Source organism: Xiphophorus hellerii, chromosome 6, assembly GCF_003331165.1.
Source record: "Xiphophorus hellerii strain 12219 chromosome 6, Xiphophorus_hellerii-4.1, whole genome shotgun sequence".
In the NCBI taxonomy this organism is placed as follows: Eukaryota; Metazoa; Chordata; class Actinopteri; order Cyprinodontiformes; family Poeciliidae; genus Xiphophorus; species Xiphophorus hellerii.
This window is the reverse complement of record NC_045677.1, coordinates 14070967-14098278: the sequence shown is the minus strand read 5'-3', so window position 1 is coordinate 14098278 and position 27312 is coordinate 14070967. Positions and strand designations below refer to the sequence as shown.

Below are 27312 nucleotides of genomic sequence, written 5' to 3'. Positions count from 1 at the left end.
TACTCAACATGTATGAAAAAGTAATTTTCATTGTTGAAGATTGATGCAACAAGGTAATTATATGTCTCCAATGACTTACTCCAGTTAATGGAAGGGTGCTTTTTCTGCTCCGCTTCTTACTCTTAGACAGTTTGTGACAATAGCTCTGTTGGCTAGAGCAGAGCTTGACTAGTTAGTCTGACCTTTTCAGAGCACAGTGATTAGTGGCTGAGTGAGACTTGTTTGCTTTTCTTCCATGACTTTGTGCCCTTCTTTCTTCTGACCCTTTCTTTTTACTCTCAGCACTGAGTTGCAGTGCCAAAGGGATACCATCACTGCACCAAAGCAGAACTACACAATAATATGTGCAGGCCAAGAACCTGTCAGAGATGTGCAGTTTTATTCAAAGTTTGTTTGTGTCTTCAGCAGTTCTCAAAATTTCCCATTCTTTGGTTAAACATGTCATTTAGCACAACAGGAATCTGCAAAAAACTAAAACCTAACAAAACTCACATTCAAGCAGCACTCATTGCTACATGTTTTATATTATTTTTTGTAAAAACAATCAAAGAAAAAAATAAAGGTTGACATATAAGAAAAACGTTTGCATGCTTTGCCTCAAAGGTCATTTGGGGATCATTTTGTTCAGAGGCTTGACAAACAAGTAGGTGCAAATGTATGATAACTGCTTTTGATTTGAAACAGAAAGATAATGAAATTGTTCTTTCATGTTCATTACAAATGCCGCTACAAGCTTTAATCTCCTATTCTCTGCCTTAGGCCTTAGGAGTTTGCGGGGAGGTTTAAAGCGTGATAAGTCATTGTTTTGAGGTGTATTATCTTATAAGAGTAAAAATAATTTAGTTGTAAATTAAGTTGCCAACCCTACAGACTGGGAAGCTTTCTGTCTATTAGACATGAAGTTGGAGATGTCTCTTGAGCACGCTTTTCTAGCTAATGGGAAGCAGACTGATTATGAGATGTTTGTATTGGGAGCTGGTATAAATTAGATGCCGTTTGTCAAATCAGTAAATTTACTTTGCCAATTTATTGAAAAGGGGCTGTCATTACATTGCCTATTAGTAACTCCTTGTTGTAGGTGGTATTTTTTTCATAGAAATGGTCATAAGAAATGTTCTAATCTCATGTGTATTGCATATCATATTGAAAATTTCTATTTTGTCATTTATTTTGTTTCTGATCCTTATTTAAGTAGGTTGACTCTTATAGAATATGACCATGACAAAGTCCAATTTACCTTATGTTGGTTGATATATTTATCATACATTTAAATTTTTCATATCCAAACCTCTCTGTCACAAAAATATGAAAGAGTGGCCACACATGAATTTAAAATCTACTTTCTTATCAGCAAATGTGTCCATCTCATATCTGTCGACATTCTCCATTAAACACTGGATTCATATATAATGTCATCATCCATACCCTATATGACCCACACTTCCTGTTTTTAAGGGAGAAAAACTGGACCTGATTATTGTTAATATATTGAGTGACCCTTTGTGGAATTATGAGTTTGAGGAGTTTCTGTCAGGAGTTATAGCACAATAAAGCGCTTTGGCTGAAAACAGGCATGTGGCACACATAAGACCCAAGATCAAGAAAAGGGAGTTGCTGTGTTCTCTCTGAATATGTGGAGACCTTAGAGCTCCTGTGGCTTGGCTGTTCTACACTGGCTTTACTTTTTTCTTAGACAGTGGTTAACAGGGTATTTTCAGTGTTGTTCTCAGCGGAAGCCTGTCAGTTTGACTAACGTCCTTATTGTTCAGGCGAATATCTGAACATTGTCTAATGTAGACCGTGTTTCTAGAAAGAGCTGAGCCATAGACAGGGATTAAATAGACTGTGATATCTTATATTTTTGTCATTTAAATGACAGTTTGGCAGTCACAGTGCTTCTTGTTAAGGACACTCTGTTTTTTCATAGCTTAAGATTGTACAGGAAACCAGTTGCAACTGTTTCAGCCAACAGTTAAACATATGTTGCTGTTGACTAATGGCTGTTCCTTTTATAGGTGTCATGTCCATTTGAAAAGCCAGAAAAAAAAGATGTTGGGGAAGAATAGAGTTTTAAACAGATGACTTTTTTTCCCTTCCATATGACCAGAAAAACATGCAGTGATATTGTACCATATTTCTATTCCTGCACATCTGGCTGTATTTAGCAGGGTGTGGGCTAACTAGCGCCATGTGGCTAAGTGCAGGGTGTTACTGTTCCAACCCAGTATGGCTAGGGCTTTTGAGTCCAGGAACTTTGGAAGAAGCACCAGCAAAGCCACAGATTAAAGGACCAGTATGTTCACATGCAGATGGCTCTGGGCATTAAGTTTGTGCACTCTGTATACGTGAACATACAAATATGTTTTATATGCATTTTTTTTTTTTTTTCAGTTTTAATGTCCGGCCTTCTATATTAACAGCCAGGTATGTCAGACAAAAGCTCAAAACCTGATATTTGGCATTTGGCCAAATACTGCCTTGAGTGATTTTTGGATTTGTGAAGAGATGGTGTGTTTGTGTGTGTATGCATACTTGTGTATACATGCATGTGTCTGTGTTCCTATTGGATTCCTCTTTCACTGCTCAAATGCATTTGAAGTTAAAATAATATTGTTTGCTTGTTTCAGTGCTAGGTTCAAGTGAGAGAGCCACGTTAACAAAGCAAGTATCTGACACCCTTTATACAGTCATAGTTATGACGAAGCATGGAAGCATTCTAAAAGTTTTACATTCTGCCAATTCTGCAAATAACCCTAAACTCCTCTGCTAGTCCTATTGTTTTTAATGTGCTCATTTGACTTGCTTTGAATTAAAGAGCAATAAACTCTGGAAATATGTGACACATGCCAACCAAGTTCAGGCTTATGTTGAAATTAAGGTGTAAATTATTTTTATTTAGGCAAAATGTTTGTCTTCATCTCTCAAAATAAAACAAAACAATGGATTTTTGGGGGATAAACAAATCTATGTTTTAACAATGGCATATTAGAATTATTTCTAGACTTCTCAATAATCTGTTGAAAGAACATCATATGCTATTACAGCAATCTAACTCTTGTTTTAATTCCTTTTTAAGCTTTTTCAATATTTGCGGACGTATTCTCTACAACGTGTTGTTTTTCGACCATGGCGTCAACAGGCTAGGATCGTCCCTACATATGCATGGCCCATAATGCGGTTTTTCAAGTCAGGCTCCTGTTTTCTAAAACTGGCCCGTGAATTGGAGCCCAAAGCTTGATGAGATTATAAAATCAAAGAGTACACCATTCATAGGAGTTAAGTTTAGTTGGGAAACCAAAACCAGTCAATACTTAGGATTGTATCAAGACCTCCCTTCTGTTACGCTCCAAATGAATAAATGTAGGCATACTGATAGGACACTTCTGCCATTAATCTCTATGTAACATAAGAAAAAGCTAATCCACTCCTGTAGTCTACTTACCAAATTATAATTTTCTGCTTTTGGGGTCACCTTTGATAATGTTATAAAAAGACAAGGTTATCTATTGCTATCATAGGGCTTGATTGACTCATTTTATCTGCATGCAAATCACATCCATGGGGACACAGCATACACTGACCCAATTATGCCAAATACACTTTTGCTCTTTAGTAGTGATGGCACCTTGGGAGAACAAAATGATGAAATGAACAACTGAAACATGGAAAGAGAAGTACCTATGTAAGGAAGAAGGAAACTGGGGCAAGACGTGGAAAGCAAATTAAGATAGAAAGAAAGAGAGCAAAAGAACAAAAATGATAAGAATAAGCAATTGTGTGAATGTTGCAGAAAACAGATAACAGAAAAAAAGATGTTGCACAAGAGAACCATATGGGTAATTGAAGAATAAGGTCTTAGTAAATGGTGCATTATGCCAGCCAGAGAATGTTTTGAGAGGGACAAGAGAAAGGGATAAAGGCTTTCATTGAGAGCTTGTGATAAATGGCATGCATTATGTGATGTGTTGGCTTGTTTAATGTAGGGCACCTTTAAATAGTATCTAAATTCTCTCTGAGGTTTTAGCAGTGTTCCTGGGGCATAGTGTGTTTGTAATACAGTAAGTGTTATCATTGGTGGAGCATCAGTCTGACTCAGAAGCAGTCTAAGGGCTCCCAGAAAGCCATTTGTCCATAGACAGTACTCATGACAGAAACAACATTTGGTTTGGCCTGTTATGTTTATTCTTTTGTTGTCCTTGCAAAAGTAGGACAATAACAAAGGCCAAAACTTTAACAATCTTTTGTATGTTTAGATGGGGGTGTATTTTTGCTTTTAGTGAACTACTATGCAGTAGTAACAATTACTACAGTCCTTATATTCATACATATGTTTTCCCAACCATTAAAACATTACTTTTCCAGAAATCTCCATCCAGGTGAATGTAGCGAACAAAGCTGAAATGCTGGTAGAGTTTATGGTAATAATTTTGGAGAAATGCATGTTGAAATACAAGGAAAAAACATTATTGCTTTTACAGTAGCGTGCTAAATGTGTTTGTTGACTAAGTAGTTAAGAATAAGCAGATTGACTTAGTAAGGTGTGGAACATGGACAAGAGGATATGCATAGTGTAATTTCAAATGTCTAAAATATGTTTGCATAATGAAAAATGTGGTTTTCTCAAAAGAGAAATCTATACTGAGAAATGTGTACTGTAAATATCTTTCTAAGTACTTAACCAACATCTCTTCAGAAATAGCCACATGCACTGTTACTTTAATATTAGAATAAATGTATGAGTTTTTTAAACTTTGTTGTCATTTTGTATTTTTATCCTATTTTCATTTTGGTTGTTGTCTTAGCAGCTCATTTACATATAAAATGCATGCTCATTAGATTTTGAATATTCTGGAACACTTTTGACCAAGCAAAATATTTCCAGTACACAGGCCCATTACATGAATCTTTTTTAATACATGCAGTTCATATCTACAAGTGAGAAATATTTTGGGGTTCAGTAGAGTGCATGGTAGCTTGAAGAGCCTCTCCTCAACCTCCATTTGGTCCCCCCAAATTTCTTTCCTATTATTCAAACTCAAAGTATGGGAAATACTGAAGGCAGAAATACTGCAACAGAAGCAACCATGCGCAAGAGTTCATGTGGAGTTGACTATAATTTAAAGCTCAGTATTGATTTGTACAAAGACAGTTGTGGTTTATACTGTAGTACTGAGCATTTTCACACATAAAACCTATCATTTGTTGGTAAGTAAAGATTTGTGTCTTTTAAATGATGATGCATGTGTATTTGGTAAAGTTTAGAAGCAGTGCAAAAAGCAAGAAAGTTAAAATGAGTATTTTATTTGTAAACGAGCATAGGTTTGAAGTGTGGGGTGATTACAGATGTAAGCATTAACTCCACTCTCATCTCAGGAAGACATTCATTAGGGGATGCATGCCTCATTTACCATTTTATAGGTGTGTGTATGCATGCTTAGACAACAATGTGGTTGTCGCTTTGTGCATTTCCCTTATCTAGTGCCACATTCATTAAATACTGTTTGTACCGATTTTTAAAATATGTTGCTCAAGTGCTTGGTCTCTGATGCAATGCAGAATTTTACAGAATCTAATTTTGTGAAAGAAAATATGATGTCAAAGCAAAAGAAAATACACACTTACAAATGAGAAAAGCTCTATGTTTATTTATGCTTACTTATAATTAGTCTATAGCTGCAATTGATGCTTGTTTTAGCTCTATAACCTCTGGGAAAATCATATTTGTCTTTCTTCCATAAATGTAATATCAAACCATCTTGTGTCTAAGTTTGTGTTTGCATGCACAACATAAATGCAATCAGACATTTTCCAAATTGGCCACAGAGATCATATGGAGATGTTGGCAATTCAAATAGCCTTTGGATGTCTTCTACCCCAAACTATCTATATTTGCTTAGAATTTCCAAACAATCTTATATTTTAAGTTTATTTTTTTCCAAAGTCTTGGAAGGGAAACTTCTTAATTTGTTTGTATCATCTTGCTGTTGCTTAATTGTCAGCACTCTTTTTATCTAAAGTCTTTAATCTTTTTTTCCTATATGACCTAAAAGTAACTAGACGACATCTTTATGCAAGACACAGTGGTAAACAATAAAATGTTTTTTGGGGGGGTTTTTCCCCCTGCGGTCTGGGTGGGAGTTAATTGCTCTGTTTCTGCCAATATGTGGTCTACTGTGGGTAAAGTTTTTACACTAGCCTGCTAAATGTGTTGTCAGCTAAGTAGTTAAGAATGACTTAATGAGGTGTAGATCCTGGACAAAAAGATATGGACAATTTTAAATGTTTAAAATGTGTTTGTATGCAAAAAAAAGAAAGAAGTAGTCATGAGCATTCTTTCTAGAACATAGGTAAAATTGGCCACTACTTGCTGGCATTTCTTTGCCTGTTTATTGAGTTCAAAAAACATTAGATAAATCCCAAATAGCATTCAATCAATCAAGTTTATTTGCATAGTACATTTTAGCAACAAGGCAGTTCAGAGTGCTTAACTTCATAAAAACACAGAAATACAAAGTCATAAAAGGCACCATATAGTCAACAATTGAGAAAACCAGAAACAAAAATTATATTTTGACGAGTGCCATCATCAAAATCATCAATACACATCAAATAGTTTGGTCAATATTTCATTTATAATAGTTCGAAAGCAACTCTAAACTGTTGGGATTTTAGTCTAGACTTAAACAAACTCAATGTTTCAGCTGTTATGCAGTTTTCTGGACGTTTGTTCCAGATTTGTGGTGCATAGAAGCTGATTACTGCCTCTCTATGTTTGGTTCTGGTTCTGGGGATGTAGAGCAGGGTTTTTTTTAAAGACTTTATATTTTGAAGCCCTGAGATACTCCGGTCACTGCTGTTGTGTAAACGAGCAGCTGGATTGCAACAAAAATATTATGATTTAGCCACAGAGCAGCTCTGTGTAAATGGGGCCTAAGTAGGCCAAAATTTTTCCACAGTGATGTGAAAGACTTATTAATTACTCATTAATTATTGCAAATGCCTGTGACAGCTGTTTCTCCCAAGGGTGGCACAGTTTATTCAGTTTAGTGGACAGTTTCATATAGAGCCAGGTTTTATTCCTTTATAAGAACCTTTATTCCTTATTAAGGAATAAAGGTTTCTTTTAAACCTTTTAAAAACTGAATTTTGTGTTTACATTAAAATGTCTTTAAGGAATTGAAAAATTGTGTTACAAAAAAGTAAAAATAAAACTTTTTATTTTTATGGGTCACTGCACTTACAATGTCTATGTCAGTTTTTTTTCTCTGTTTAGGACAATCTTTTTTTTTTCTTTTGCTTTTTCCACAGACAGTTATATAGATGTTATGTATTTTTATGTCAGTCAAGGTCATGAATATGGCGCTGAACAACCTTTCAAACCAAATTGGCATAGTGCCTTATCAAGAATACGCTCAAAGGCTTGAAAATCAATACTATTCGAAGTGAAAATAGCATAGGACTCAGACTTAGCAGTTAGGTGCAAAACTTTTTGATGAGATTCCTGTCAATACTGAAGTAAAACCTCTAGACAAACAGGTTAAAGACTACTTTTCATCTGTCTGTTAAAACATCCCAAATATAGCTCGAAAAATAACACCAAAACATATGAACTTGTCACAAAAAACAGGCTTTTTTTTTAAGAAAAATTTGCTACAATTTGTGTTCACTGACATTGTTCTTAGCATGTATCGAAACAAGAGAAATTAGAAATGGATGTTTTTTGGGGGTTTTTTTCAATCGATTAGTCTGCACCTATGTTTAGGGTGCAGTCTAACATTAAAATGCGAACTCTGAAAAGAGAAAATATTAGTAAAAATTATTAGTGGGGCTTTATTTCATCTGAAATAAAACATGAATCACGCACATCTCAGGAGGTTGCCTTTCCCAATATTCTGGGGTAAATAAAGAACAGTATTTAGCCACAGTAGGAGTTAAGTTTTTACCTCAAAGAATGGTGAATGCTTAGAAGTAACAAGCAGCAGCTGAGAAGCAATCTTGTTTCTTTTTAATAAAGAGTGGGTAAAGCAGAACTGATATATGCTGTCTAACAAGGCCAGTGCTTAAATTATGCTACACAGATGGGGCAATATGAGCTTAGCATATTAAATCCTTATGTAACTCGAATGCTGAGATTGACTTTAGCTCTTTTAAATGTGGGTGTTATATTTCTGCTGCAGTAAAACTTCACTTCATATGATCCTATTTCTGTAATCAGTGACCATGTTTGTTTTGTTTTGTTTTTTAATGGATGTTTATGTGTGAGCACCTCTGAAACTTGTGTCTGAAACTTGCAGCGTTTCAGAAAATTCTTAAATGCAGAAAATAAAAAAATGGTTTTATAGGAGAGATATCAATTCTGCCATTTTAAAGTGTGAACATGCCTCCACATAAAATAAGCTATAATCAATAGTCAAATAAGTTTCCTCAGTCAAATAAAATCCAATCCAATTACTTTATCCATTGTGATGTTCCGAGCTAAAACGATTTGCTGAACAAAGTGGCTAATTACAAGGCTATAGTTTATGGCAATATACCTATGTTTTTAAATGTGCCTATTTTTTGTGTTTTTCAGGCTACATGGATGATTTAATGAATAGGTCCAGGGCCACCCTTCAGGATACATTCACTTCAACATGGGGCGTTTTATACTCCAGAAATTCCCAGCTCTTTCATGACCTGTACCAGGATTTGAGGGACTACTACCGGAGTGCCAGTGTCAATCTGGAGGAGGTGCTGAATGAATTCTGGACCAAGCTGCTGGAGAAGCTTTTTTACCAAGCAAATAAGCAGAGTTCAATAGGTATGCTATTTCAGCAAATGAAGCCCTATTTTTGTTGTTCCAAAGTGTGTGATGTGGAGTGCTTTGCATATATGAATGACGTAGGCCAATCTATTCATACAGAATCCATTAAAATGTTGTATCATTACCACCAAAAAATGCACCATACAGCTTAGAGATACAGTTGTGGAGAAATCAAAATAAAGTTTAGGTTATAAAAAAATGTCTCTTATTATTTGAGAGAGCAATGTTCAATCCATCTTTCACAAACGGAAAAAGGAGAAAATATTAATAAAAAAATATTAGTGGGGCTTTGTTTCATCTGAAATAAAACATGAATCACCCACATCTCAAGAGGTTGTCTTTACCAATATTCTAGGGTAAATAAAGAACAGTATGTAAGCCATGGTAGGAGTTAAGTTTTTACCTCAAAGCATGGTGAGTGCTTAGAAGTAGCAAACAGCAGTACAATTGCAAACCTACATGGTCATGGGAGTCCTCCCAAACTGTTGGACTGTAAAAAAAAAATTTAAAAAGGACATTAATCAGAGAAGCTCCACAAATCTGGTCTTTGTAAAACATTGGCTACAAAATCATTGGTAAAACAAAGCCGCAAGAACTCCTGTTTGTAGTTTACCACAAGCCATAAAGGGAGCACAGCAAATATGAGGAAGAACATGCTCTAATCAGATGAGAATGAGGTGGAATGTTTTATATAGTCATGCTTTCTTGAGGGTCCTTGAAAAAATATATTTACGGAAAATAATTACATTTTAATCACTTTACAAGAGTATGTCAACATGAACTTAAACTTATTGTTTGCTTTTTTTCTGGTTGGAAAAACAAAAATATTTCTTATGGTAATTAAACAGAACCAAACCATGAACTGGAGCTACAACTGAATAAGAAAATTAAACAATTTAGCATGTTCATCATTTTGTTGTTTTAAAGTTATTCCAAGGAGTGCACGAAAAACTAAGACGATGTCAATTTAAATCATATTCTGTGGACTCGATGCATCTTTGTTTTATGTGAAGCTCTACGAATACAGAAAGTTTTACACATGCTTGCCTGTTACAGATGAGGACTACCAGGAGTGTGTGTCAAAGAAAATAGAGACACTTCGACTTTTTGGAGAGGCCGCCCATAAAATGACGATACAGGTCACTCGTACATTTGTGGCGGCACGTGCATTCCTCCAGGGACTGCAAACCAGTCGAGAAGTGGTGGGCAAAGTGTTACAGGTAAAACTTCCAGCTCTCAAATCTACAGATCCTACATTAAATAGTCCTGTTTTCCATATCTTGGAAGAATATTTTTACTGCTTTTGAGAAAAATCAATTTCTGTGTGTTTTTTTATAATGCTGTGTTTCACTTGCAAAATTTTTATTAAGTGTGCTAAAATGCATGTGTGCCTATCTCTTTAGTGATGCTGCTTAAAGCTAAACTCAAACGGACTCATTCATGCAAGTTTTACCACTCGTTATGAGCAGTATGAAGCTGTCGCAGATTAATGTTGGTAGAAGCCATAGACTCTATAAAATATGTCTTGCAGTGTGGACCATCAGCCCTTGCAACACCAGTTAATGTCAACTCTAAACTGAAAAATGTCTCCCGGGACGTGGCGAGGGTTAATATGTCCCAAGACGAATGGTTTTCTCTGCACATAACACAAGAGTAAAGTTAAGATTGGAGCAAGACCAAGGAATCATTTCGTGGGGGAGCCATTTTTGATGCCGCAGCTAAAATTATCTCTTGTCAGGTACTGGATTAGGAGCGTGGTAAGAGAAGTAACCCGAAGAGGAATGCAGACATGCACTTAGCAAAGAAAGGCATGAATTTAACATGTATTGTTTGTTGATGAAAAATCACAAGGTAATGTACAAGAAGCTTGAAACCAGAAATTCCAAGACAAAAACCAACTGAGATTTCTTTTAGGGAATTTTCTCCATCCATTTCTCTCGGAGATTTGTAGTATTGCTGGCACAGGAGGAAGGTGCTGAGAGCCACACAGTGTAATTACACTGTTTAAATTATTTATTGGATCACGCTGGATCACTTCTTACTTAAAACTCAAAATTAAAAGAATAAGACTTCGACTCGTTTCATAACTTGAGTGCCTTGAGGCATTCGAATTAACATGGGACTTTTATGCCTTTACCTGTGATTTGACTCAGGATTTGGGTGGAGGAACTTGAGACATGCTTCTGACTTGCAAAACACCTATGGTAACTCAAAAGAAAATAAGTTCCACATTCACTCACTGTGACCAACTCAAATTATGGATTAATATTGAGGATTCCTTCTGACTTGTTGTAAGAATATGTGGGTGTTGAAATGGACAAAAAAATGGACAAAGTCAGGACAGAGGTCTTAAGCAAAATTGACATAAATCAACAACTTTTCAATGAATGTGAGCATGACTACGAGAAATTACATCATTTCGAACAAAGTTGGCATAAATGATTATTGCTTGCGGCTGGTTTGATTAGAAAGTAAAAGCGTGCAGTAAAAGATGATAGTGTCTCAAAAGGAAAATAAAAATAAAGCTTAATTAAGTGGCAGATGGTAAAAATAAATGTTGACTGACAGAAAACAGATCTGAGCCAGAACTTGCAATCTCTCTTTCCAGTAACGCATTAATTCCACCCTTCCTTTGCTCTAGGTTATGCCAGCTGCTTTGTCCTTAACTTTCTCTGGACTGTTTTATTCCCTCGGGAAGGGGAATGTTGGAAGTAGGCCATGTGCTGCACAGCTGACTCCGGAGGCAAGCAGTCTAGATCGTCTCGCTCTATAGCGCAGTGAGAATGGGAAGTTTAGATATCCGTGCTAATTACAGAAGAGAGACAAGTACTGAGAAAGATATAAATACTGAGCTATGGGTCAGACAGAGGTGGGGTAGGAAGCGATGTAAGGTTGAAACTGAGACAAGTAAAGTATGTCCCTCTAAAAGATACATTAACATAAACTGGATAACTTTCAACCGTGTCTTATGCAATGTAACCATAGGGAGTATTCAGAAAGAGTCATTTGACAATTGTACCTGTGTGTATCACTCATGTAAATGGAGAAGTGTGAAAATGATGCTCAACTTAGAGGATATTCTACTTTTTCTCATTATCATTCACAGGATAGACAGAGAACCTATACCTTCATTAATTGTAATTTGGTCATAATATTTGCAGTAAAATGATTTTATTGCAACCGTTGAACCAGCTATTTATCTTTTAAAAATATACATTGAATTGTCTTTATTTCTGGGTCTCTTGGGGGATTTTAAACACTCTGGGTAAGTACATATTTTATTTAGCAGCTAGGTTTCGGCCAGCCTAATATCGTGACTTCATGGTATTTTGGAAGTGACACAACAATTTTAAAGATCTAATGAGTCAACGATCTTTTGCTTTAATTTAGAACATCTGGCAAACCATTCCATTGCTTGCCAAATTTAGCTTTGAAATAATGTTAACTTCGGATGAGTGATTCATTGTCCAGCGGAAGTTTTTGCATTAAATTGCCTCCTGGCTGAGCACCTCTTTCTGCTCCCCCTCAACTAGTCAAAATAAAGATAATCATCTGAGAATTTGGAACTTGTGTGTAGTTCCACACAACTCGTTTCATGGCACTCTTTCCTTTTCATACACATTGAATGTTTTCCATGACATTTGTTTGTCTTCTTTAACTGAAAAGTGAGACACTGTTTTTCAGTGTGGAGAGACTCACAAAGAGAGAAATCAGCAATAAGGCAATTTTTTTTGGTTGAAGGTAGATTTCTTTGGGGCTCGTACCCCAGCAGAAGACATCGATGCTAAGAATTGCCACCAGCTTGAATGGACAGCTTAGGGCGAGGATTAGGATTTTCTTTCCCTGGGGCCCAGACCATAGTGGTGGAGTGGAGACCAGAAAGGAGAGGAGCCTGAAAATCCTGGGAGTGTGAGGGTGGAGATGAGGTGGAGACAGGTTGAAACCAGCCCGGGAAGCAGAAGGATCCATGGATGACAAGGCTTATAAGTGGATTCTTGTGCGATGATTGGATGCGGCAGAGGCAAAGTAATTGGATGATGCAGGTGAGGCTGGAGAACATCTCCCAGCTTGAATTTGCACCTAGGCTTAATTTCTCCACCAGCTGAGCAATGCAGAAAAATGCATATTTTTCTGTGCATGGGGGGAGGGGCAGCACTAGGTAACTTTGTGCACCATAAAGATAACTAGTGTCCTTGTAGGACAAGGACATTAAATGACAGAAAATTCTAGTTATTCATCACTTTCTTTGCCATCTGTTTAAAAAGGACATTAAGTCATAGTTTGAAATTGCTGCTGTTTAAGATCAGAGCATAACCAACTAATCAAATACACAGAACAAGTATTTGTAGGAGTATATACCACAGCTTTACCATAATTTGTGTTCTAAAGGTCATGTTTAATCCACATTTGTATGTCAGCAAAAATGATAATAACCTTAGTTGACCTCACATTGCTTGTTTCATCCTATCATGTGTCTTTTTGGTATTCTGCCCAGTCATTGCTGTATACTCAACTAACTCTTCTGCTCACTTAAAAGCAATCATCTGACTCATCCCTAGCTAATGAGGGTAACAGTATGGATGGAAAAATGGAAAAAAAGGAATGAGGGTGTGACTCATCCGTCATATGAGTTGAAATTGTGCATGGAAATGTGTTCTTTTTTTCCTTTTCTGTTTCCTTTGCACTTTATGTTGCCTCTCTAGTATAAATGACATGCTACTTCCACTTATTCGGATTTAAGAAAATCTAGATTAATACCCTAACATGGCAAGTCAATCTTTATTTTCAGTTACCTTAGTTACTTCTATGGAAAGTTGACTTAAGCACATTCCATATTTTGTAGAATGATCAAAGTGTCTTTGTCTTTTCTCACTATCACACATTATTGCCCTATTTTTACTCCAGATTTGATCAAATGTGGCTTTAACTGGGACTTTATGGCTGGAGGAGGAGTTTCCAGTAAAAGCATCAAGCTGGCCCAGATGTCAGCTTAGAAGAGCTTTGTATGCGTAGCTAGGCTCATTCCACTTCTCTCCTTCTTTCTCCCTCTTGCGCACAGACACACACACTCCATACTTCTTGAGGTTTTGTATGCATAGCTGTACTCTCTTGTGAACAGAGCTTACTGGTATTAACCCAGTTTCACTTTTCACGCACGAAGGCCTCTTCCCCTTTGGGAATGGCCTTGTGGAATAGGAAGAGAAATGCAGGAGGCAGGGAGGACAGAGTGGGGGGCTGAGAACACTTGTATCAATGTCAGGGTCTTTTCATCACATGTAAAAAGAAAAATACATTTTAACTTAGTGGTTTCCAAGGGCACAGTGCCAGAAGAAACTACGGTGAAAACTCAAAGTTCGCCACAGGAGGTGACCTCCCACTGTTTTGTGGCTGTTACTGCCTCAGCAAAAACCATACTTTTCACATTACATAAAATAAAGCTACTTCTGCATAACCCAATTTTCATTTCTCCAGTAGAATAAAAAAGTGTCACAAGAAAAAAAAAAAGAGACATCAAATGTACAGGTTAATTAACTTTTGATTTCAGATTTTCACTTTAGAAAAGTGAGACGCGTTTGAGAGAACTGTGTTTTCATTTTTGTCGTGGGACCAAAGTTTATTTTTGCCTTTGCCTGACCACAGGTGCCACTGAGCCAGAAGTGCATGGGAGCTATTATGAGGATGACTTACTGTCCCCACTGTCGTGGCATGCCCACTGCTAAACCCTGTGCCAACTACTGCAGCAACGTCATGAAGGGCTGCCTCGCCAACCAGGCTGACCTCCATACAGAATGGTCACATCTAGCAGGTCAGAGGACACTCACACATACTCATACACATTGTGAGGATACTGTAAAAGTACATGTATTCATACCAAAACATTTTTGTGCAAACCTTTAGATTTGGTGTGGAGTGTACTAGTACAGCATCTTTTTGCGACTTGACAACCTTTACATGTACAACTTAAGTATATATTTTGCTATCAACAATTAATGTCAGCATCAAAACAAAGTAGAGTTTAATTAATTCCAACTATCACTAAAATCTGCTTTGTGATGGATTCAGAAGTCTTAACTTGCATAACATCAACACCATCTTTTAGGGGAATATAGACCCTACAGCTTTAATGAGAGTCAATGCAACTTCTGAAGTGTTTGGTGCAATAAGTGCATAACACTGGCAAAACAAATCTGTAAAAAATATTATAACATAACTTCTGTTCATTGATTTCCAACATTATATGAAAACCATTGAAGTAATGGGACAAAATGTCTTTCACTTTAGCCTCCCTACATTGAATGTCCCATTCCTTTAAAGTTTTCCCATATAACTTTGCAAATCATTAACTAACAGGTGTGTCATATAATTAAAATAAAAGTATGATACTCAAGCACCAAGGATTCAGTTCACCTGCATATCTTCTCATGATGTTTTGTTTATTAACACACTGTGTTAATAAAAGTTGCTGAACAGATGACCAAAATTTTATACTAAAAAACAAGTTATTCTTTCATTGTTTCTTATTTTTTAATGCTTTACAGATACAATGATTGAGGTGGGAGAGCGCCGCTTGGATGATGTGGAAAGCGTGATCCCTTACCTCCCAAATCAGATATCAGAAGCCATGTTTAGTATGATGGATAACATGGAAACCATCAACAGCAAGGTAAGATTGCACTTTGATTTACACATAGAAATTTAAATGCCTACTCAGCTACAAAGACTGTTTTTATTACAAATAAAAAAATTATGTACGGATCTATCGAGTATCTTCTGCTTACCCGAATCTGGGCCGCAGGGACAGCACCATCAGCAAAGGGTCTCAGGCTTCCCTCTCCTGTGCCACTTATGCTAGCTCCCAGAAGTGTTCCCAAGAATAACCTTGCAGCAACCCCTATAGCATGACGTGGTTGTAAGCCTTCTGAAGAGATAAAAAAAAACAACTGGACTGAACAACCAAACTCCCATGGATCTCTGAGCTGTTGCTTGATGGAAAAAATCGTGTTTTTTTTTCAATTCTCAGGACAGAAGCTAACCCGCTTCTCCTGGATCTGAGACTCGACAGACTGCCAAAGTCAAAGAGTAAAATTCAACCAGATATTCTGAGGTGTCCTATAGTATGCAAAGTAGGGGCACTCTCCTTGGTCGTCTTACTTACAAATTATTATCGCGTCCATGTCTACCACTTTGCAGGTGTGGTCCCAACTCGCGAGGTGACTTTAAAGAGGCATGTCAAAGCTGCTGACAAGGAATCATTTAACTACTATATTGCAGTGACTTCTGACGTGGTGATGGAATCACTTTCTCTTGAGTCCTTAGCCCTATGTCTTCCCAGGTGGATCATGCCTTGTTTCCACTGAGCAGCGTGGCACTGCTCAGTGTATTTTGGTTTTCCATCTAGCCCAATTCCATTGTAAAAATGGCCCATTCAATCAAACCCGAACCCCACCACTCCTAGACCTCCTTTAGTTGTAAGTTGATAGGACAGAGGCACAGTATGACTAGGTTGGAGCTACTGGCGTCACACATCATAGTCCATTGATTTGGAAACAGAAAAACCTGTTTCATAAGACTTCTATTTTCTCCTGCAGACTTCTGTGTTGCTGCTGAAAGGAATATTTACTTGAAAAGTAATTTAAAGTTTTCAAAAGCTTTAAAAATGTTAAATATGTTTGCTAAAGATGTAAAAATAGCATCATGGATAAAAAAGTCTCCACTGTCTGATATATATTGAAGTACTGTCTTTTATGTCTAGTCTTTTCACAATCTTTGTTTACATAATACACTAAGCGTCTCACCGCATTCATGCTATTGTACTGCTTCTTATATCTAGTTGAAAATGAATGGTTTTGAGTCATGATGCAATCTGCAGGCAAAGCTTTTATTTACAGGCATAATGATGTTTGGGTAGCAGTTCTATATGGCATTCAACAGCAACTGGCAATATTACAAAACAAACTGACTGGGCTGTTTAGTGAAGTTGGAAATCCAGGTGGATGGCAGGAGAAGAAATCAAAGCTTCCTCTGTTCAGGTTTCCTAAAGGGCCAGTCTGGCCTGGGGTGAACTGTGGCCTGGTGGGAGTGTCTCTCACCTGTGTCAATATGGTAACAACACACAGTGTGAGCCTTTGATTCTCATCTCTTTATGAAAGTGCTGTGTTTAAAGTTCAGTGACATTCATTCTGGCATGTAGCTTTATCCCAACAATAATATGCTGCAGTATCATTGACAAAACATATTGGAGAGCATATGGTTTTTAATACAGTTTTTAAAAACCTGTTTGAAATAAATAAATAAAATCAAAAATTTTGTTGTGCATGAAGTTTCAGAGATTTTGTTCTCGTGTGTCTGTGTTTCAATATATTGTCTAACTTGTATAATCGATGGAGACAAGTAAGACTCAGTTAGCTGTGAGTCAGGCTATAACTGAAAAGCACTGGCTGATTTTTGGGTCATGCAAATACTGTATGTGCTATGTGTCTTTCTTAGTTTTCAAAAAATAAGGTTTGTTTCTACTTCTACCAAAAAACTGTGTTCGCTTACAATGTTGCATATTCACTGAGAGCGCTTAATGGCATCAACCTTTAACCACCCTTTCATTAATTTGTCTCCTTTATAATGTTTTTCCCCACCCTCTTCTTTTCTTCTTATGTTTTCTTGATTCCACCTCTTCCAGCTGTTCCAGGCATGTGGCAGCCTCAGTGAAGGAGGAGCCACCAGCTCTGGATTTGAAGATATCACCAGTAAAAGAAGGGTCGTAGTCGATGACAGGTTGGGAGGGAGTGTCATCAAAATGCCAAAGTCGGTTAGTATTTATCTAGCTGATTCTAAGCTTCCCTGACCTGTTCAGATATGCACATAATTAGAGGTTAAACCCCTTTAGCTTGTGCACTCAGCTTTGTGTAGACAACTATTCAATGATTAGAAGCAGATAAATATTAGATGGGCGAATCTGTCAGAAAATGCACACTTTCGATGACTAGTGCATTATTTTCCTTACCCCTTTCTATTTGAGGCTGCTTTGTTACTGTTTCTGTCAATGATCTCATGATCTATTCTGCTTTAGGTGTCTGATGTCAACATGAAGCTGAGAGAAATACGACCATATTGGATTTCCCTACCAAAAGTTCTTTGCAGTGACAGAGTTGCCAGTGGAACCGGGGCTGAGGACAAGTGCTGGAACGGCATGAGTCGTGCCAGGTAATGATGATTGACAAAGGACTTTGTTGTGAATGCTTAATTCATATGGAGTTTTATTATTTTTTTCTTTATGTCATTCAGCGTTTTCACAAAAAGTTTATATTATGGGGATAATTAGATGTAAAATATTGTGCAGTTATTGTAAAACTGAGCAATTAGGGTTATTACCCTGCCAGATTTTTGCCAAAACAAAGAAAAACACTTTTAGCAAAAAATGACATTATTTTAGGAAGGTGATGATATTTGAAAAGAGATGGGAAGATATTCCACTTTATTTCACCCCATCTTTCCTTCAAGCATAAGATATTTTATTAGTGAAATTTTTCTTGCTATTTCTATTTATCAAACCCAAAAGAGAGCAAACACCAAGTACAAGTCAACAACTCTTCTTCTTGCATCTTGTAAAGTTTAACTGTAAATATGTGTTTTCCAATTGTCTCATGTTTCAATTTTCCCTGTTCTCTACTTCAAGGGTACTCAACAGTCACACAACGTACAGTTGAGCAAATATTTCTCCATGCAGTGTGCACTCTGTGACTTTTATATTTAATTATATCCCTCTTCCTTTTCACTGAAGGATTTTTGAATATTTACTAGTAGAGGTTGTTTTTGTACTTCAAATAGGTTTTCTGTAATTCAGTAAAATTCAAGTTCTAAAAATGTATTTTTGAGTTTGTGTAATGTTAGAAAAATGTAGTTTGTTCATTAAAAGTGACTAACAAGACAAGAATCACAATAATTTGAGTTGCTTTGAGTGTTTTACTTGCCAACAAGGAAAAGTACACAACATTGGTATGTCAGTGCACGTCTAACAAACAGTTAGAAGGATTATGTTTTCATACCGAGTCTGTGCAAAGATGCATCAATGGGTGATTTTTGCAGCCTTGCACAAAACACCTGATAGAGGTCAGTTTCTTGCCTCCTAGACAAGAAATGATAATGAACAAACATTTTTTTTCAACAGATGTCTCTAACTTGCGTTCTCAATCACTCTTGGTGAACAGGAGGCTAAAATTGCTCAAATATAAACTGAGATTTTCTGGATGAAAACAATGCTCAGTTATTCTATCGCAATGACAAACATTTTATAACTGACTTAGGCTATATTCACACAAAAGGTTTTTAGTGCTCATTTCAATTATTTGCTTAAATCTGATTTGTTTTCACTTGGTTGTTTACACTCCAAATTAAACCTGACTGCAATGATTGTGTGAACAGTTTAAGTCCCTAAAGCGACCCTCATGTTCAGAGGAGGAATGCTGATGTCACACACAAGTGTATTGTTCATGGAGGTAATGGATGGAGCAGCTTATAGATAGATTTTAAAGTTTATTCAGCAATGGGAGCTGACAATATTGTCACAAGATCATAACAAGACAACAAAAGTTAATCAAAAGAAAGCACAACTAATAACAATGGCCTTTTGTGGATCAGAGCCAGGGAGGTCAGATTGTGATGTGATGCTTCTGTGACACAAACATCTTTCATAAGTTCATATTCATAATTTTCAGCCATTGTTCACATTCAAATTTACCACTTTTTGCTTCTTCTGATGCAGAGTTATGATGTATGTCTTACATGAATGACATAAAACCCAGATAAAATGCGACAAGACCATGCAAACTGCAGATGTTTAAAAACAATCGTGGTGCTATCTGAATTAGCTCCACAAATGTAAATGGCACAGATCTGATTTGTTTTTGGGAGGTGTGCAATAAGATCGGAAGTAGGCTGTTCAGACTGCAGTGAAAAAGTCAGGTTGCATGTGGATGAAAAAAGTTGATTTGGGTTGCATTTGCCGGCTGTGTTAAATCCAAATAAGCATGGATGACTTGCTTATTTGGCAGATGAAACTGGTAGATAAATATATGCTATGACCAGTGACCATGACAATTTTGAAATGCTTACGTTTACCAGGTATCTGCCTGAGGTGATTGGTGATGGCCTAGCCAGACAGATCAACAACCCTGAAGTGGAGATCGACATCTCCAAACCAGACATGAAAATCCGCCAGCAAATAATGCAACTGAAGATCATGACCCACCGGCTGAAGAATGCTCTTAATGGCCAGGATGTGGATTTTCAAGATACCAGTGAGTAATTTGAAACATAGTTTTTACCATCCTCTTCTTTCATCCATTACCATCGTCTGGAAACAAGTCTATCTGATCTATGCTGATCTCTGCAGTTGAGCTGTTTATGTCTTTCCTTCTTTTCTTTTTTTGGAAACCTTGCAAAATTAAATTAGAGGGATTAATTTTTTTTTTTTAAATTAATGACTTTCAACATGAGTGACATGCAAAAAATGTGATTCTTTACCATTTACATTTACCAAATACATTTTCAACTTCAAATTACTAAATGATTTCATAGTTACGTTTTTAAACATAAAATATATATCAGTTTGAATTCCTGCACTTTTAAAAATGACTTGTAAATTATTTAACTAAGAAAGCGTTTAGAAAAGAGCTTAATTTGCTATTGAAATTGAAATATGTAATATTGTGCTATCATCAGGTCATTGCTATAATGTTTGTGCGTAGCCCTTACATACATTTTATTGGTGGGTTGCCTTTAACTCTGAGCCTTTGAGTCTCCTTGTTTGTCACAAGTTATTTTCAAATATTTTAATTTGCCATTCTTGTAATTAAGGAAAGTGTTTTGTAGTTTTCTTCCAGCCAGGTGACTGACACTTCACCACAACTTAAGGGGCAGTGCAGCTACTGGACATATGCATTATCATATGTCCAGGTGGTTTTCTAACACTGATGCAGAATCCTGGACTGGACACAACATAAAAGGAAAATGATTTATTTGCAAGAGAAAAATAACATTGCAGAGGGTCTGGGGCTCTGGCTTCTGGAACCAGCATCTGTAAAACAAGGCAAAGACTGTGAGACAAGCGATAACTTGCAGTAAACATGAGATTGTGGAACAGCTTACGGCCTTGTGAAGTGGCATAGTCATTGGCGGGGGTAGAGATTCAACCTGTGCAGACCTTCGTACAAGTTTAGTCCAGAGCTGCATAGACCGAGTGGTTTGTGAGGGCGAAGTCTGAGCAGTGGAAGGTTTGGAGAGCGGGCAGGCAGGTAGGTGGTTTCAGAGCTGCTGTGCTTGACCGAGGAGGGTAGGTGTCTGGAAGAGATTTGACACAAGGAGCTTTGACGAGGTGTTTCGTGAAGTTGACAGAAATTAGTTCAACCTGGAGAGCACAGAATAATGAAGCAATAGACAGGTTTCTCAGGACAGGCAGTTTTAACTGAAAACTATAGCTCAACCAGTCAGACCCTGGTGGCTTGATTCTACCCAGAATAGGCAAACTATTTTGGGAAGGTCAAATAATCCTTCAATATCTCCTTAAGAACCTCAGGTGGTGATTAGATAATTGCAGCCCAGGTGTATCGTCTGCAAAAAGATCCACCTCGCCCAATGTTTGAAGAAAAAGTCTTGCAAGCACAAGCACACACGCACAAGCATAAACGCACAACCTAGATCCTGACATAAACAACTGGAGAAAACTTGCAACCAGCTGCGTAGAATGGAAAGGCTGCTTAGAAAGGTAACACTCTCACTTATCTTATCATTGCGCAAAATTGAAACACAAGGTACATATGCAACAGTGTCACAGATGTATAATTATCTTCTCAAATCTTGGTTGATATACTGATAACTTTATCTCAAGGTAAACTGAAATCATGGTCTCTTAATTTATTTGTAAAGTTGTTCAAATTTCCAAGACACATGTTATATGAGACAGCTTTTGTACATTGTTAAACCTGGAATATCCATAAGGTAGGCTTTCAAAGAATGCTCTTGTAGCATCTTAACATTAAGAAAATTCAGTGAAAGATGTATTTTCCTTTCTTTGAAGTTTTAGAGAGGGGAACTTAATGTAAAGACATATAAAATGTACTTACCACATGCTTAACAGTCACAGAAACACCTTTTTTTTCCTTATAGGTGATGATGTCAGTGGATCAGGAAGTGGCATGTGTGCAGATGACATGTGTTCCCGGGGGCCACGCCTTGTTGCCCCAGTGACCGAACCACCCAGAGTCTATGCCTACCCACCAAGGAATAAGGAAGTGAGAGGTTCAGCGTCACAAAGTCTCCCTTCATTCAGCATCCTTTTGCTTTCACTGCTCATCCTGTTGCTGCGGCGATAATTGGTGGGAGAGTTCTTCTTCCTGGGACTGAGTTTGGGACATGGGGGACTGGAGAGTTTTAACAGACAGGGAGGAAATATTAGGGGTTAGTTTCTTTGCCAAAAGTAAGCCAATTAATAGAAACAATAGCAAAAATTACTCGAATTGACCTTCTTTGGTTTTAAAACACAATGGAGTCATGAGTATTGATCTGTGTTTCTGTTCTTCTCCTGTTCTTTATTTGTCGGTATTCTATGACACTGTTAGAGTTGGTCTTTTGGCATCCTCTAATGGTTTGATTCTAGTGTTTGGGTTCTCCAAAATAATATTTTCACCTAAGACATTATAAGACTGTACAGCTAGCAGTAATTTAGATATTGACATGATGGGATGAAGGAGAATGGAGCGATGCGGTAGCCCCTATGTGCACATTTGATCTCCACTTTTAATCTGTAGAAATTATTTATTTATTAGAAGTTATCAATAGAGCAATAATTAGACTATTCACATCTCTGGTTTAAAAGCAAAATAAATAAAAAAACACAAACTAGATATTCAAAAGACAACTTTCAGGAAGGATAATCTGAACAACATGACCCATTAGACCTGTTGATGCGTTATGCTTTGCAGTGTTATTACATGTAACCTTTTTCTGCAGCGGGATCTGAGTTGATGCCGTCAGCACTTTCTGCCCGTTTATCTCTAATCTGCAATAAAAGTCGTCATAATATTCACACAGACATGTCCTTTCTGTCCTGTCTTCCATTCCATCCATCCACTCCTCCATTTGCCCCCACCACATCCAACTCCCACACCACCCAGTTACCCCATTCTCCTGCTGGCAGTGAAGCATCAAGCTAAGGTTCCGGTTTAAGCAAAGTGCTCACACCGGATATAGTCTCAACTGACAGAGAGTGGAACAGTGTAGTTAGTTAGAAGGCTGCCCTTGTCAGAGAGCAGAAATATACGCAGGAGCAGAAATACAACTTTCTTGCCCTCACTTTGTTCAGTACTTTTTTCAGTGTTCATGGCAGATCAAAGCTATTGTACACAGTCAGAATTTTAGTGCTGTGGGCTTTATGTGTGCGTGTAGCAACAATTACAGTCAAGGCAAATCAACCACATCCTTGAAATTTACTATTGTTTTAATGGCAGATGAAGCAGTGTACATATTTTTTGTTTGTTCTTTTTTGCGTTCTTGGGGAAAATATCAAACTAATTCTCCCACTGATGTATTTCTATCATGATCTGTTTGCCACTTATTTCCATGCAACATTTCCATATGAGTGCTACTTCTTAGTCTGACTCCTTTCTCCCGTTTGTTTTTTCTTTTTTTTTTTGCTCATCAGCTATAAAGACCTATAGAGCTCTTTTCATGCTTCTACATGATGTTGAGGCAAAGATGACAATGACACAGTGCTTTGTTATGTGTCAACTTTCCAGGGAATGTTTTGGGAAAACATTATACCTTTTCCTGATAAGATGCTTGCTAGGGAGAAACCATGTACCACATTTTAATTCAAAGATGCGTTGCAGTTCTCAGTTCGAATGAATTCACATGCAGGATGAGGGACAATGCTGCTTGCATGTATGTATGAGTTCATTGCGTAAATCCAAATGTGTGTACTTGTCTGTGACCGATAAAGCAAAGAGGGGACAAACAAGAGAGCCTGCATAAATCTTGTTTGGATGGCACAGAAAGGAAATCTATTAAAACGTTCTGGTCTATTAAAATGCTCTGGTCTAACAATGTATGACAGAGCGCTGTTAAACTGACAGCAATAGGAGATTAATATAGTCCATTTTTCAAAAATAGCATTTTCAACTACTGCTGTAATAGCTCACATTCTGTATTAATGGCTTCTGTACTGTCAGAATTGCATGTGACAACGAGATTGAAATAGAGGAATTAAATTGATGTGATTTTTAAAATGTGTCACTGCTCCAGATGGGATAGTCCATGAAAGTTTATGTTAAAAAAACAATATATCTGTGCACCTAGATTTTTGGAAATAATGCAACTCCAAAGTGCATTTGTTTTATGTGATAATAGAAAAGTCTCTTATACTGTCTTCTTTCTTTTTCTTTTTCTTTTCTAAAAAAAAAAAGAGCTCTATTAATGAATGAGTTGTTTCTGTTTAACTGTGTATGTCTTTTTTTTTTTTTGTCCCTGGTTAGAAAATGTGCCTGAGACTGCCTTTGATACTTTGGGGTCACATTAAAGGTATAAAGAGAGAAATGGTACAATGTTGGTTGGTAAAAAAAAAAAAAAGCAATATATTTTAACAGAAACCTTTAGTACCACTGCAAGGGTCTCAGTGTGTGACTGAGAATGAATGTGAACGCCCCAATAAAAGCAAGAAATTACTCACTGACTGTCATGGTGACATTCCAGCTCAAAGACAACCCTTTGACTTTAGAATGATAACTTCAATTTCAGTGACTCCCTCACAATGTCATTGGCTGAAATTTGCACAACCCCCTCCAAACCTCACCCTTTTTTTCATTCATTTTCTGATCTCATTAGTTTGCTCTCCTTGTCCCCCTCCCATTTACCAAAACATGCACTTTTATGAGGCCACAAAATGGTATTGTCTGCACAAAGACATCACAAGGTACTCGATCAATGAGAAAGTCAACACCTTCCAGAAATGACTATTGATTTGGGAATGTGTGTATGCAGATAGATATGGTCTGGCATGCTGAGTCCTGTTTGAGGACGGTGACGGAGTGTAAACATGAAGCTCCAAAGTGTGAAAGGAAGCTTGATAATGGTTTGCACTGATCTCAGGTCAGCATGTATCCTACAACCCTGCCTTCATTCATCGCTGCTCAGTTCCTTGCAAAAGTATTCATACCCCCTTTTTATCAATTTGTCACTTTACAAACACAAATTAGAATAAATTTGATTTTGATTTTTTTTGTGATAGACCAAAGCAAAGCATCACATTAATGTCAAGTCGAAGGAAAATGTTTTCAATGCTTTTTCTTTTTCTTTTTTTTTTATTACAAATAAAAATTTGAAAAGTATAATATTTTTATGTATTCAGCACCAATTTGCAGAATCACATTCTGCTGTAATTACATCTTTTATGGGAAATACCTGAGCAAAATTTGTACATCTAAAGACTAAACATCTTGACAATTTTGTTTCCAACATAGCTCAAACTCAGTCAGATTGGATGGAGACATGAAGTTTTAGGTTTTGGTACAAATTCTGAATTTGATTCATATCTGGACTCTGAGTAGATCATTCTAATGCTTGAATATTCTTTAATCTAAACCCCTTTGTCCTATGTTTAGGGTCGTTGTTCTGCTGGAAGATGACCCTTAGAGCATTGCTCCTCATTTTGCACCATCCTTCCTCTGAACCAAATTTAACTATTTTTCCCAAATTTGCTTAACTTAATTATCCCCACAGCATGATACTGCCACCACCATGTTTCACTGTGTGAATGGGGTGTTCATGATGATGCACATTGCCAGTTTTCTATCACACATTGTGGTTTGCATGTGACGTTCAGTATTGTGACTAGGACGTTCAGTATTGTGCTTACCTGACCAGAGCACACATTTCCACTTGCTCTGTGTGTCCACTACAAGACTTGTGGAAAACTGTAAACTGGATTTAAAGTGGCTTTTTCCCACAATGGTTTTCTACTTGCCTCAACTATATGAACACTTTTGCAATGCACAGAAGTTGGCAAAACTGCAATGCATACTACCCATCTCAAAAACAATGTCCTTATTTGTGCTGGGAGCTTGAAGAGTGTTTCAAAGTGGTAACAATATATGGGGAAGAGAAATGTTTTATTTCTAGTTTAGTTTTACATTGATTTTATTGTTATCAGAAATTTATTGAGAGTCTGTTTCTATGGTGAAAACAGGTGCCATGAAGAGCTGGAGAAATATCTACAATAACATGTCTCACTTGCTGTTGTACCTGCAATATTGTGTCAATTATATACATTGTAAGATTTTCAACTTCCCTGTGTCTGGTCTCTTCAATCAAGGGTGTAATTTTATGGGTGTCTCTTAAAAATTTAAGTAGAATCATATGATGATGTGCAAGTGCATCATAATGACTTAGAATACTAAAAAGATACCAAAAAGTAACATTTGTTTCAGTAATTCAATTTTTAAAATGTACACATTTTTTACACTTTGACTTGAATGCAGCAATTTGAACATCTAACTTTTTAAGATAAGTTTTAGCTTTCTTTCTTGAGATTGTCAGTAACTGTCTGCTAGGTCACTTTCAACAAAGTAGTCTTCCCATGATGGTGTAAACTGTATTCATAAGCATTATATGTTAAACAGTTTTTTTATTGCTATTGTTGTCATTTTATATAATATCTCCTTTTTTTAATAAGCTTATTTCTAAGTTTATGTTTGCTAATCTATAGTCATTGAACCCATTCACACTCCTAAATGCTGGAACTATCCAGTTGTGAGTGAAAGACATTTATAACATGATGTTCTTAAGGTACTGAAATGTATCAACTTTTCAATAATATTCTAATTTATTTAAATGGACTTGTATTTTCTCAAACTAGCTGCCTAGATGAGACAGAATGAATGCATAAGTGAAATGCTTTTGAGAAGAGAAATGTGCGATGCTCATTGAACTGACCACACCATCTGTTCGAGTCAATTTCTTGGAGTGCAGTGGGGTTATTCTACTACCTGGAAAAGGCCATTGTTTTCCAGGAATGATGTCAGAAGTGACAACTGCTGTCAAGTGTTGTCACACTGCAAAGCGGCCACATGCTCAGAGCACACTAAGTGCATTGTCTTGTTTCCGTGTGAAGACAATAGTATTATAAGACCTCTTGGGTTTAAAAAAAAGCACACTTTACAGTGATCATATGTGAGACATTCACAAACAGACCATTGTGAAACTGAGTAAATGCGAGAACTGCAAACCACACTGTAGTGGCATCTGCACAGTTGCCTTTTCTTTCAGTTTTGTACTATTTGTTTTTCACATTACATTGGTCCTCCAAGCATAAAAATATCTATTCTAAGTTGGTCAGACTCGAGGATATTCATTTCAAAATGCATCAGCTTTGTTTAGGAGTTCATTTGCAAACCTTTTCCTTTAAGATAAGCAAGGAAGATGTGGGAAAATTTGTTTTGATTACTCATGCATGAGGTTAATGTTTG

General features: G+C 36.9%; 1 protein-coding gene across 1 annotated transcript in view; it reads left to right on the top strand.

Moving 5' to 3' along the window:
* Positions 1-26130, top strand: part of gpc1b (glypican 1b) — a 74975-nt gene extending 48845 nt beyond the window's left edge. Inside the window, exons 4-11 of the mRNA XM_032564806.1 lie at positions 8573-8800; positions 9860-10023; positions 14444-14609; positions 15343-15467; positions 17478-17606; positions 17868-18001; positions 19919-20094; positions 21962-26130. Coding sequence (XP_032420697.1) covers positions 8573-8800; positions 9860-10023; positions 14444-14609; positions 15343-15467; positions 17478-17606; positions 17868-18001; positions 19919-20094; positions 21962-22167 — 1328 coding nt within the window. The 3' untranslated portion in view covers positions 22168-26130. The remainder of the gene's footprint in view (positions 1-8572; positions 8801-9859; positions 10024-14443; positions 14610-15342; positions 15468-17477; positions 17607-17867; positions 18002-19918; positions 20095-21961) is intronic.
* Positions 26131-27312: the final 1182 nt, after the last annotated feature.